Source organism: Impatiens glandulifera, chromosome 6, assembly GCF_907164915.1.
Source record: "Impatiens glandulifera chromosome 6, dImpGla2.1, whole genome shotgun sequence".
NCBI classification, from domain to species: domain Eukaryota; kingdom Viridiplantae; phylum Streptophyta; class Magnoliopsida; order Ericales; family Balsaminaceae; genus Impatiens; species Impatiens glandulifera.
Genome location: NC_061867.1, coordinates 3,673,169 through 3,687,385, shown reverse-complemented (window position 1 = coordinate 3,687,385; position 14,217 = coordinate 3,673,169). Strand labels below are relative to the sequence as shown.

General features: G+C 26.6%; 2 protein-coding genes across 4 annotated transcripts; both read left to right on the top strand.

The window, feature by feature from the left end:
- The first annotated feature begins 1,432 nt into the window (after positions 1 to 1,432).
- On the top strand, positions 1,433 to 10,046 carry LOC124942451 (putative disease resistance protein RGA3). The gene is made up of 3 exons (XM_047482963.1): positions 1,433 to 1,484; positions 6,478 to 9,702; positions 9,804 to 10,046. The coding sequence occupies exon 2, from the start codon at positions 6,508 to 6,510 to the stop codon at positions 9,667 to 9,669; it is 3,162 nt and encodes a 1,053-aa protein (XP_047338919.1). The 5' UTR covers positions 1,433 to 1,484; positions 6,478 to 6,507; the 3' UTR covers positions 9,670 to 9,702; positions 9,804 to 10,046.
- A 2,362-nt stretch (positions 10,047 to 12,408) lies between these two features.
- LOC124942375 (protein ABCI7, chloroplastic-like) lies at positions 12,409 to 13,927 on the top strand. 3 transcript variants are annotated; one of them, XR_007099694.1, is made up of 2 exons: positions 12,409 to 13,179; positions 13,648 to 13,927. XR_007099694.1 is itself a non-coding variant. In XM_047482864.1 (2 exons), exons 1-2 carry the CDS (start codon positions 12,460 to 12,462, stop codon positions 13,686 to 13,688), a joined length of 456 nt encoding a protein of 151 aa, XP_047338820.1. In that variant the 5' UTR covers positions 12,409 to 12,459; the 3' UTR covers positions 13,689 to 13,908. The 3 variants fall into 3 exon arrangements, 2 of the variants coding, with proteins under 2 accessions (XP_047338820.1, XP_047338819.1); XM_047482864.1 differs by having other exon boundaries at positions 12,409 to 12,874; positions 13,648 to 13,908; XM_047482863.1 differs by lacking the exon at positions 13,648 to 13,927 and having other exon boundaries at positions 12,409 to 12,874; positions 12,940 to 13,305.
- The last annotated feature ends 290 nt before the right edge of the window (positions 13,928 to 14,217 follow it).

The following is a 14,217-nucleotide window of genomic DNA, read 5'->3' as shown; positions in this document are numbered from 1 at the left end:
CCATTTAATAAAAAAATGTTTATGTATAACATAAAAATAAAAATAAAAAGTTAAGTACAAATTAAAATAGAATAAAATAATTAATTGACTTAAATTTTTTTTAAAAAGGAACAAGATCTCTATGTGAATTCACAGGTTTTCCAAATCAATCTCTAACCTCATCATGAGATTGTGAATAATCTTTAACGGTCTATTTTTGGTAGTTAAATGTAATCTGATTTCTTTGCAATTAAATAGTCCACTATAAAATTAGTCGTCTCAATTCATGCATCCCAAATCACTGACGATCTCCGATATAACCCATTGTATTCTGATAAAATTCCACAAAAGACTTCATATACTTACAAAAACGTGACAATATAAAAAAATGAAAAGTCGTTTCAACATGTTTGTAATACGTTAACGACTCGCAATAATCATGTATTTTTCTCAAACATCTATCGTTAGTGAGAATTTTATCGTGAATAACACTTCAACCAAAAAAAATAAATTATTACACATCTTAGATTCCCACAAATTTCCCAACAAAGATCAATCGGGTTAACTTTATTGAATCAAGTATAACAATGTCCTAAATAAAAGTTATTCAGATCATGAATAAAAATAAAATACTGTGAATAATACTCCAACCAAAAAAGAGATCTTATTATGCATTTTAGACACCTATAAAATTTTCCAACAAATATCAAAATGTAACTATGTCTCAAAATGAAAGTTATTCAAATCATGAATGAAATTTATATTTTTTTTATTATTCTTGATGATCCAAAAATCTTATGATTTGATATGAACAATTAAATATCAAAAGTATAGGTAGATGGATCTCACTTTATAATTTAAAAATATACAATTTTTTATTGTTGATGATTGTGATGGTCTCTTTTATCTTTATTTCCACCCGTCAATTGCGCTCCATTATGATGGCTTTCAATTTAATTAAAAATTAAAATAATTCATGAGTCACATAATTCTTAGATTTAATTTTATGAGAAAATCAAACCATTTTGGCTAACCAATTTATTTTACAAATAATTTATCCTAATTATTTTTGAATGAATTATATAATTGGAGAGAAGTCTCGAACTTTTAAAGAATTATCTAGGTTGAGAGAAGTCGTTGAATTTTCAGTTACCGTGGTCGTCTGATACGTATCATTTATAAAGTTATTATTATATTTTCTGTGATACGTTTCGGAAAGTCGGTGGCATCGATCGGGGAGTTAATCGTTATTCTCGGAAAATAACTATCTCCATGGCTGTATAATAATTAATATAATAATATAATAATAAAAATAAAGAACAAAGAAGTCAATGAAAGAAGGAACGGAATAATAGATGGAAGAAAAAAGAGAATAAAAGGAGGAGAGGAGAAGAGGAAACTGAAGAAAGAAAAACCGAAGGAGGAGAAAGAAAAACAGGAGGAAAAGAGAGAAAGAAAGAAAGGAAGGAAGAAAAGGAAAGAAAGAAGAAACATCCACAAACAAGGTACATCTTCATGATTTTAATTATTAGATTTCAATATTTTTAATAATTATTGTTTAAATTATCTAAAATTTAAAATTGTTAAACAATAAAATTATAAAATTGATAAAAAATATACAGTGGAGACCATTGGCGTTCTGACGGACGGAAAATTTTCTAAGTGTAATAAAGTCTCGAACTGAAATAAAACGCGTTTAATTACCTAAACTATTTTTCTAATTTTATAGAAAAATTAGGTGATAACTCTATGGTCCAAACCTTTATCGATTATAAATAAATATTTTATATCATAAGTTATAAAACATTGGTTTGGACAAATATCCTTTTACACTATTAAAACTTAAAGCTAATAACATTAAAAACGATCACAATGGCTTCAATTATAAACTTTTTTATCGAAATTGTTTTCTATATATACATATTAAATTTGAAACTATTTAGGTTAATTAACTGTATAAATAATACGTTGAAAAATATTTATATTAATTGTACATTCACGATTGTGGTTCATTTAGTTAACAAATTGAATAATATATTGTCAAAATTTTATTTTATTTTAGTCAACCAAGCAAACTAGTTTTATTTTCAATGGATAAAATCGTTTATGAAATTATCCGCGTTTCTAACTATTAAAAAAAGTATTTTCAAAATGACATAAAAAGAACTGTGGATGACAAAATTATTATATTATATCAATTAACTTTTAACTTTTTTTTTAGTGTGAAAAAATAAAATTGTCTTACATAATGGTTTTTTAACCCACAATAAATTGGTAAGGATCTAATTGAAAATAATAATAGTTTAAATACTATATTTATTTATAATCTAAAAATATGTAGTGAGTATGTATATCAGTGTAAAATTATTTATGTTTAATATAATGTATTATCTTTAAATAATACATTATAATTTATTTAAATTTAAAAATAAATAATTAAAATATATTATTTTCAAAAACTTTAATAAATTTTTATATGTTATTTTAATTTTTAATATATATATATATATATATATATATATATATTATTTTACATGACTGAAACACTTAATTAATAAGTTTAGATGTTATAAGATTTTTTTTAATTAATAAATTTTATCTAGTTATATATAATACTTTTTTAAATGATTTATGTAATTTAAATATATATATATATATAATGGAATTGAATATCCAAAACAGCAATAATGTTTTCCAAACAAATTATTATTATTTTTAAAATTATTTTATTATTATATATTAATAATATTTAAGTCTTTTTACTTAAGATATCATATATTTTTAAAATTCAGTCATAAATTATTTAAAAAATCATTATTCCAACAAAAACTCAACTATTATTGGTATATTTTTAACATAATTATATAAATATATATATATATAATATTATGAATTTATATATAAGAAGTAATATTTTATATAATAAAAATAAAAAACCGATTAATATTAAGGTGGGAATATTTTTTTTTTTACACATAGGCCTAGTTTGATTCAGAGTTTATAAACCGTGTATATAAAAAGTGTAGGGTTGTTTTGCGTAATAAATTGCTACAGTAACTTTGCTTAATAAGTTCACGTAAACAATTATAATCAAACACATTTTTGTGTTTAAACTCAATTTTCTCTCTACCCTTCATCATTGTTTAAGATTATAATCTCAACATTTTTCTCTCTCATCATTTTTAAATATTTTTTTATTCATTCTCTCTCATTTATTTCATTCTTTTCTAATTACTTTATTCATTCTCTCTCATCTATTTAATCTCTTTCTAATCATTTTATTTCTAATTACTTTATTCATTTCTCATGTATTTAATCTCTTTCTAATCATTTTATTCATTCTCTCTCATTTATTTCATATATTTATAATAATTTTATATATTTATATAAAATTATTATAATAAAAAAATATACATTTAAATTTATTTTTATTTATTATTTATAATATGTATCTTAATATATAAAATAATTAAACAATATATGAAATATAAATATACTTGATTTTTTTTATTTATATTTATAGTTTTAAAAATTAAACTATCCCTAATTAATTATCTAAAAGTAATTGAGATGAATTAAACGTGACTGAAATGATTGATAATACGAGAAAGGTGAGAGAGTCCGAAAATGAAAGATTAAGTTAGAGAGGGAGTGTTGAATGGTGAAAAATATATATAATAGTAATAAATTATTTTCTTATTCATATCATTTATTTTAATATAAATTATTCTTTAATTTAAGTTATTTATTAATATTTAAAATTATATATTAACAAAAATTTATAAAAATTAGTATATCAATATAATTTATTTTCATATATATATTATTTTTTAATTTAAATAATGTTTTAATATTTAAAATTAAATTAATAAATATATAACATTATATGTATAATATTAAATATTAAATAATATTATGAATAAAAATAAATAAATAAATTTTGCGTATAAGCTGAATCAAACCTACCAAAATTAATATTGCAATTATTAGTCTATGACTTCAAAACTATTTTAATATTGTTCCACATGCATGTGATTGCATAGTAGAAAACTATACATAAATATTTATAAAAATTATAGAAACATTGATTTAGACAAATATTTTTTCACACATTATTAGGAAAAAAAAATATTTTATCCAAAGTAAGAGTCTCAAATTTATTTATAATCAAAAAATACGTTTTTAATATTTATAAATTTATAAAAGTGTACATATTTATTCAAATAAAATCAAACAAACTTCAATCACTAGGATAAGAATAATTTTTAATAAAAAAAATAAATTATTGAAATATAACCTTTTAATAATAACAGAATTATTTATGTTTAATATAATGTATTATCTTTAAATAATTCGAGAATTTACTTAAATTTATAAATTAAATATTGAGAATATATTATTTTCAAAAACATTAATAAATTTTAATATATTATATATTATTTTATATGACTGAAAATTAATTAAGAAATTTAGATGTTATAAGATTTTTTTTATCTAGTTATATATAATTTTTTTAAAATAATCTATGTAATTTAAATAAAAAATTAGTTTAAAATAAAAAAATATACAATTAATTGAGTCCAATATTCAAAAAGGTTTGGGCCGCCTAATATATATATTCTAATTTAATGAGTATTTAACATTAGTAAAGTTTCTTCATTTTCATATATATAAATTAATTTTTTTATTGGTAAAACAATGAGTTAGATAATAAACTTAGAAAAATATTTAATTTATCCATAAAATTCAAATTTGGGCTTTATAAAATTTGGGATAATAAACTAAATTTGATTGCTAATATGGATTGAACTGCTCAAACTTGTTTAAGAGCCATGAGTGGTTGGGATATAATTTTTTTTTAAACCATAAGAGAGAAAAATGTAACGATGGTGATAATTTTAAAGATATAAAGATATTTTTTATATTTAAAAGATATTAATATATAATAATAAAATAAAAAATATTTTATTATTTCGATTACTCAATTTAATTATGTAATGGATGAGTACATGAGTAAAATAGTGTTACACTCCATTTATTTTTATACATAAATTATTGTATGTACAATTCAAAATTTTAATTTGACAACAAAGGATAATAAATTAAGATAAAAAGTGCTTAAGAAAATATAATTTATGAATGTAAATAACATCTAAAATCCTACCATTCATATTTATATTATTAGTCTCGGATTTCAAAAGTTTCTTCGTACTAGTTTAATTTTTCTACAGCCACTTTTTTTATAACTTGGATTGAAAGTTGTATCAGAATATGAGGATATAATTTATGAATACAAATATCATCTAAAATCTTACTATTCATATGTCTATTATTAGTCTCGGATTTCAAAAGTTTATTTTTAATTTTTCTACACAAATCTTTTTGATAGCTTGGTCCACATGCATGTGGATGCATTGAAAATTAGAAATAAGTATAAATAAACATTTTTATCTTTACTTCTTATTCAAATGTTTCAATTCCACCTTTCTCTTTTAGATGAATTTCCATTATGGAACATTCATAAACATTGATAATAAATTATCTATTAATTTATATAAATAAAATATGATTTTATCTATTAAAAATAATATAACTTGAATGCGTAGGGTTGTTGGACATGTGATAATTTATTGGTCGTTTCCGAAAAACTCTTAACTTTATTGATAATGGAAATATAGAAGATAATATTTAGAAAAGATTATATTATTTATGATTTGTTTTACACAATTTCAAAGAAAAGCATAATCAAATCAGGAGAATTTGTTTTATTACTTTAATCAAAGTGGTGTAATACAATAATTTTAATTAAATATAATATGATGAATTTATATAAAGAAAGTAATATTTTATATAATAAAAATGAAGAACGACAAGTGGGGATACTTGTTTTTTGACACATAAATTATTGCCTGGGAAATTAAAACTTTAATTTGATAAATGGATGGATAAAGATGAATTTATAACGTGTAAATAACTAAATATTATTTAAATGTTCCACCATTCATTCATATTATATTAATTTCAAAAATAACTTTAATTTTAAACTTGGTCCACATGCATGTGGTTGCATAGTAGGAAAATTATACATTAATATTTATAAAAGTTATATATAAAAACATTGATTTTGACAACTATTTTTTCACATTATTAGGAAAAATAAACATTTAATTCAAATAAGAGTCTCAAATTTATAATCTAATTTTTTTTTTTAATATTTATACCTTTGTAAGATTGTACATATTTATTCAAATTTAATCAAACAAACTTCAATCACAGGGATAAATTTATATATATTATTTTAATTTTTAATTCAGTGATTGAAGTAAATAATATATATATATATATTATATGACTGAAACACTTTAATTATTTCATTAGATTTTTTAAATTTAGTTATACATAATAATTTTTTTAATTATTTCATAAGCAATCTAATTTTCTTTGGCAAGTAAGAGTTGCTGCATTTTGTATCTGATTTATTTGAACTTCGATTCTCAGATTTCATTTGAGAGAGAGAAATTAACCACCATGGCTGATCTAGCAACTCTGATCAGTGGTTTGATTTCAAATTTGGTACCTCTGATTAAGGATGAATTCAAGTTGATTTATGGTTTTGATGATGAGGTTGAAAAGCTATTGGGCACGCTATCTGCAATTAATGCCACACTTGAGGATGCTGAGATAAAGAACGAGTGGAAGAAGGACAAACAAACCGAAGATTGGTTGCGGAAGCTCAAAGGCATGGCATACGAGGTTCGAGACATCATGGATGAGTGCACCTTTGAAGATCTTCGTCTACAAGTCAAAAGGCTTAATCCCTCCTCCTCTTCAACCAAGAAAAAGGTAACCAACTGTATCTCCCATCCTTTTAGCAACACTCGGTCTCGTCGTAAAATTGGTAAAAAAATTAAGGATGTTCAAGAGAAATTAGAAAAGATTCATTTAGAGCGCAAAAATTTACAATTGCATGAACGGGCTATTCATGACTCGAAAATAAAAGAAGACAAGTTTACTAGTAGTTGGCGTGAAACCATGTCTCTTTCTAGTAGTAAAGTATATGGGAGAGATGAGGAGAAGAAACAGATTATTGATATTCTACTCAATAAATCTAATGTTGGTGTTGCTACAGAACAATTATCTGTTCTGCCCATTGTTGGGATTGGGGGTCTTGGTAAAACAACCTTTGCCCAAATGGTCTTCAACGACGAGGAGGTTTCTAAGCATTTTGATACCAAAATATGGGTTTGTGTTTCTGATGAATTTGATATTAAGTTGGTCATCAAAGCCATCATAGGAGCAAATAATGAAAGTTCCTTGGAGATATTGAAGGACTCGATTCAAAATAAATTGAGAGGGAAAATATATTTGATTGTATTGGATGATGTTTGGAATGAAAACGTTTGTGCATGGGATCAGTTGAGATCTGTATTAGACTGTGGAGCAAATGGTTCGTTTGTCCTTACCACGACACGTAAAAGAAGAGTGGCGGAAATCATGAAAACTATTCCAGATTTTGAGTTACCGGCACTCTCTTACGATGATTGTTGGCTACTATTCAAAGAACGTGCATTTGAGTCTGGAAAATCAAAAGATCCAAACTTCGTTAATATTGGTAAACAAATAACTAGAAGATGCAATGGTGTTCCTTTAGTTGCCAAGACAATAGGAAGTCATCTGGGGTTTTGTGACGACGAAAAAGAATGGCATAGAATAAGAGACAGTGAGATATGGGAGATATCCGAAAATGAAGAAGATCTCATGCCTATACTAAGGTTGAGTTACTATGACCTCTCTTATCAATTGAGAAGATGCTTTGCGTTTTGTGCTATATTTCCCAAGGATACTGAAATTGAAAAGAAGAGATTAATCAAATTGTGGATGGCTCATGGTTTAATTGCTCCAGTTACAAATCAAGAAGTTGAAGATGTTGGGAATAGAATTTGGAAGGAGTTATGTTGGAGATCCTTTTTTCAAGATGAAAAAGAGGACACATATTGGGATGGTACAGTTTATACAAGATGTATGATGCACGATCTTATGCACGATCTTTCACAATCTGTTATGAAAGATGAATGTTATTCGATTAATGCTAAGAGATCAAGTGATGGTTTAGAACGTGGAATTCGTCATGTAACATTAATGGTTGATCAGTTAGACAAAATATCAGTCAATACATCAATTTGTTCTCTTAAAGAAATCGGAGGGTTGCAGTCAATAATGCTCAACGATGATGATGATATTCGAAATGTCACGAAGGAGATTTTGAGTGGCTTGAAGGAATATTTCTCGTCTTTACGGGTCCTTGAAGTAAGATACTGTATGCAATATCAAGATTTGAGTTATGTGAGTCGTCTAAAACATCTTAGATTTTTAGACATTTCTAATAGTGAGATAACAATACTACCTGATAGTATATGTGATCTCTTTCACTTACAGACTCTGGAACTCAATTCTTGTTCTAAGCTTGAAAGTTTGCCTAAAAATATGAGAAACCTTATAAGTCTGAGGCATCTTTGTTTGGAGGGTTGTGATGAATTAAAATATATGCCCAGAGGGATGGGGCAATTGAAACATCTCAAGACGTTAAGCTTGTTTGTGATAGGCGAAGAAATAGATTGCTGCCAACTAGACGAATTAAAAGAATTGGATATTGGAGGATACTTGATAATTGAGAACCTTGGAAGAGTTAGTGATGCATCTATTGCAAGAGGGATAAGTATGGCTAAAAATTCGAGTATCACTAACTTGGAGTTGAATTGGGGTTATAATGGTGATGCTGATGGACATGAGAAAATATGTAAAGCTCTAGAGGTTTCAACTGTGAGGCTGAAGAGATTGAAGATGATTGATTACAAAGGTGTGAATCCCCCTAAATGGGTGGGAAAGTCATCTCCTTCTATTGGTAGTAGCTGCAGCGATGATAGTGAAATGATGATAGTACTATTCCCTTTATTAGAGGAACTAAGTATTCAATCGATGATGAATTTAATGGAATTGGTGTCTCCTACTACTATTCCTAGTGCCGGAGCATTCCCTAATCTATGCAAGCTGGAGATATCTTCTTGTCCAAAGCTAGGGGCCTTGCCAGTACCGCATCTCAAAGCACTAAAAAATGTAATTGTTTGGAGTGAATGTTCGGATGAGTTGTTATATAGCATCTCAAATCTTAGTGCTCTCACTCATCTCGAGCTTAGTTGGATGGATGAAAAAAGTGTTATATTTGGAGCCGGTTATATGGCATTAATGTTTGATGATGATGAGATACAATTAGGAGGAGGAAGAGGAGTACGGTCAACTTTCCAATCTCTTCAATCTCTGTCTATCCAGGGTTGCAAGAAGTTAAGGCGTTTGTTTGATTCGGGAATGATAATGGAAGAAGAGAGTACTAATGGCTGCGAGAAGCAACAAAAGCATTATCATCATCTTCAAGCAAAAAGAACAAGAGGTGATCTCATGAACTCTCTCACGGAATTGGAAATAATTGAATGTCCGGAGTTGATGATATCAGTTGAAGAATTTGGAAACCTCAATTCACTACAGAGATTGAGGATCATAAATTGTCCTAAGTTGGTGTCTTCAGAAGAAGCGGACGATTGTAAGGCACTCCTACGTTCCCTTCGAGCAAGACTTGATTACTTCTTTGTAGGTATTGAATTGGAAAAGGAAGAGGGAGAGCATAGCAGAGCATAGTGTATGGCCCCATCATCATCATAAGCAAATTTGGTACGCACATACTTAGTCAAACAATTACATCTTTTTTATTTATTTTATTTTATTTTTAAAATGATCCATCCAATATTATGTAACCTAATCTTTTGCATCAGGAGGAAAAGTGATCTACAGGGATCTTCATCTTCTGCTTCTAGAAAGAAAGAAAGTGGGGAAACTTCTTTATAATAAAGTTATTTCATCTCATTTTCTAATTTGCACATTTAATTGTATTTCATGCATATCTATCTATCTATCTGTTCATCCCAAAATGTATATTCTTGTTGCTTTGTGAAGGATATAAATATTATTGGCAGACTTGACTTGATTTATAATGATATTTGAAGGCGTTCAACTTTTATAACTATTTTTTTTTTACAGATAAATATATTATTTAAAATGTTAAGATCTTAAATGATTTTGGATGTTTTATACTTTTCAACTTAAAAGATTATTTTTAGACAGACTAATTTAGACATTAAGTTACGCTATATTTTATAAAAATCATTTTCAGATGTTAATTGGACTGATTTTGAGCAAAAGGTGATGTTCTGGCATTACAATGTCAATTGATAGAATGATTTTGAAACTTAAAAGAAAACTTGATTTTATTTTTATAAATATGATTTTTACAAATTCAAATATACAAACTGTTTCACATATTGTCTACTAAAATACAAACTGAAGTTAAAAAAACAGTTAAACTATTTATTTATTTATTTATTTTAAATACCCAAATATTCTTACAAATTAATATAATGTCAATCTCTTATTTTAAATAAACTCTTAAATAAATAAACTCTTACGATTTTAAAATTATAATTTCATATTATTTTAAACTAAAAAAAGTAAATTTATATGTATATTCAAATAAATAAATTAATATAATTAATTTAATAAATATATTTTTTTATAGTGTTATTTAGATCATCTTCAACCCACAAACTCATTCTCAAACTAAAAAAACGTCACATTAAACAGTAATTAATCTCCAACTCAATAAACTCATTTCCAAACTCAAAAGAATATTCATTTCTTACACTAATTTTCTAACCTTATTAATATTATTTATATATTTATTAACTTTACATATTTAATCTCATTTTTTTCTCATTTATTTAATAAAATTAATTATATATCAATAATTCATACACAACAAAACAATTCAATAATACATTTAAACAAACAAACATTAGTAATAAAAAAACACTTGGTATACCGAAGAAGAAAATTATTATAAATATAAAACACTTGGTACACCGAACAAATATATATTAAAAAATAAATTAAACATCATTACATCAACGAAAATTGCAGTAAACCGAACAAGAAAATTACATCAAAACAAATATTACTAAAAATTAAAACATTACTAAAAATAATAAATACTTCGTACACATAAAATAGATAATGTATCAATTCTCGGAATTAGTGTACTCCTCCCACGTATGATCAATTAAGAAAAAATGATGATAATACATATCGTTCATAAACAGTCGCAGATAACAAATAACAAATGAATAACTTCTTGAAGAAATTAAAAGGACAAACAATAATGAAATATCATTTAGATATGAAAAGGAAGAGTTTTGATATGAAAAACAAGAATTATTCATTTAAAGAGGTTAAGGAAGAAGAGATTCGAGTTTTATAAAAGATTAACGGTTCGGACATTTATTAAAATTGAACAGCAGACGCATCTTTAAAAAAAAAAAAAACTCAAAATCAAGGTCAACCACATCCGGTTCATTTTCATAATATTTCAATAATCTTGGAGGATGAAGTAGTGCTAATTTCCTAGATTATTAGTAATTTTTATTTGTTAGTATTAGTTTAATAGTAAAATATCTTTTATTTTTAATTTATAGTTTGTAATGTTATTTTTTTATTTTGTATTTTATTTTAATATAATTTTTAATCTTTTTTATTATAAAGTTAGGATACATAAAAAAAATATATATATAATAACAAAATAATTGAATATATATAAATAAATAAAATTAATATATAAATATATAAAAATAAAATAAAATATATAAACAAGATTAATATATAAATAAAGAGAAATGATTAGGTGAGGGAATTTGGTGAGGGAATTTGGTAAGGGAAAGACGTGGCATAATTTTATTCGCTGAAAAAATCAAATAATTTCTTTCTTTTCTCTCTCTTTCCTCCTACTTTTACCTTTTCCAACCAATGAAGGTGATGTCATTCCCTCACCAAATTCCCTTATTAAATTCCATTACTCTATCACTCCTCATAAATAAATTATATAAAAAATAAAATTAAACCTATACCTTTAAATTCGGTTTGTAAATATTAAAATACATTAAAGTCTGAAATATATATAAAATTATCAAATAATAATAATAATAATAATAATAATGTATAACTAATATTTTTTAAAATTAAACTTGAGAAAATTTAAATGAGTTTACAATTATTGAACAATTTCTCATAAACCCTCCCTTCACTGTTTTCTCGTAAATTCTAATTTTGATAATGATTTGAATGGGTTTGTTTATTTTGATGGTCTAAAACTTCCAACTATTTAATAATACCCTGTTTGTTTATCTTATTTGTTTATAGATCAAATAAGATTTGGTTTTAAAAGCCCATCAGGCTTCCACAAATCATTGGGCCATTAATTTGGTCTTACGTACTAGTCTCTATTTATTTATTTATTTATTTATTTGTTTTTATTTATGTCCACGAATCGTCGTCAACAAAGTCCAAAAAGCAGCACGAGGGAGAGGACGACAGACGCCATTAATGGCTGCATCAATCTTCACTCCCCTTCTCAACACAACGAAGACGATTTATACATCATCTTCATATCTTCCATATCTCCAATCCAACACAATCAAAATCACACCCAAATCCAGAACAGCGGTCAAAATCAAGGTCTCCAATCGTCGGTCTTCGATTCCCACCGCCTCCTTTTCCGACCCATTTGTTATCGAAGTTGCCGAGACCTTAGAAGATGCAATCTCCACCGAATCTGCCTCCCCCCCACCGCCTCTTCCTCTTCAGAAGCTTCGAGACGCATCTTCTCAATCTCTCCTCTCAACTCCATGGCCTTCTCGCAAAGACGAGCCTTTTCGATTCACCGACACATCTCTCATCAGGAACGCACAAATCGTCCCCGTTTCTTCTTCGCCGCCACCGTCATTGACTGATTCAGAAGGTACCCAAGTTCCCAATCTTGTTCTAATCGATGGATACATTATCAATTCTCTCTCCCAATTACAGGAATTGCCCGATGGGGCATTTATCGGAAGCTTATCCACGAAAGATTTAATGAAGAAAGTGTCTGAATTTATGTCGAGTTTCAATGGAGACTTGTTTTGGAAAATCAATGGATTGAGAGTCCTCTGCATTTGAGAAAACCGTATGCCATTATCGAATCCTAGAGCTGTTGAGAGGTTGATTTGATCGAGGAGTATGTTGGAGGAGCTGGGCGACCGCGATAGAATACTAGTGTTAATCAAGGTTGATAATTCTTAAATAACTCAAATGTCAAATTCTGTAAATTCATCTCATATCTCTAATCTTTTTTCTTCTTACCTATCACAAACAAGTTTATTTAAATTTCTAACATCCCTCTAGATGTCAATCATAAACATTGTTAAAAAAAATTCATCAATTTATATAAACATTCCCCTGCGTATTTTCAATGCAAAAGAATAGTATTTACCGGCACATAAAAGTGCCACAAGGATTTAAAGGTATGTTTAGCGTCGGAAAACAATTTTGATTACAGATCTAGTCCAGTAAGCGGTTCAACTCTCACATTACTAATTACTTCAATTTTGTTTTTATTATATATTGTTTTTACTTTAACAAAATAAATAAATTCTAATTTACTTTTTTAAAAAGATTACGGCCTACATCAAAAGAAAAATAAAAATAAAAAAGGCATTTTTGATTTACTTTCATTTGTGGTTTTTCCCTATGAAGGAAAAGGAAATCAGAGTCTTGAAGCTCCGTATTATTGTTAGCTTATCAACAACCTTAGCTGCGCCCTCGCTGAAAAAATCGAAGACAACAAAGCATGAGAAGCTCATAAAGTCGTCGAGACTTCTTGGAGGTTTAATTTTCTGCTCAGCTGAAATTCGACATTGGTTTAGACTATGAATAAATCTTACAATACATTTCAGACTACAATACTATTCTGACCCTAACAAACATGTAGTGCTCACTAACACCTTTCTTGAAATTCAATTCACTTATTCATTCAAGTAGTGTGAACTCAACTTTATAGCATTCTTTTCGTTTAAGTTATGCATAATAAATTAATATGGGAGAAAGTTCACAGAGTATTAGAGCGGGCTTTTACTAGACCCTTGGGAACTCTACCATGTCTACCTATTTATCTCCTACCTCGTGTTAGTACTTCCTCTTCTTTCATTTCTATATATTTATTTGCAATATTTTTATTTGGTGATGATCATTGCACAAAAGATAAGACTATCTATCTATTTTGATGAGTTGATTGATGACTTTGAATTTTTCCCTTTATTTATTTTG

Coding starts and splice junctions, on each gene's coding strand:
- LOC124942451 (XM_047482963.1), top strand. CDS start 6,508: ATGGCTGATCTAGCAACTCTGATCAGTGGTTTGATTTCAAATTTGGTA.
- LOC124942375 (XM_047482863.1), top strand. CDS start 12,460: ATGGCTGCATCAATCTTCACTCCCCTTCTCAACACAACGAAGACGATT. Junction 12,875..12,939: donor GTCATTGACTGATTCAGAAG/GTACCCAAGTTC, acceptor TCCCAATTACAG/GAATTGCCCGATGGGGCATT.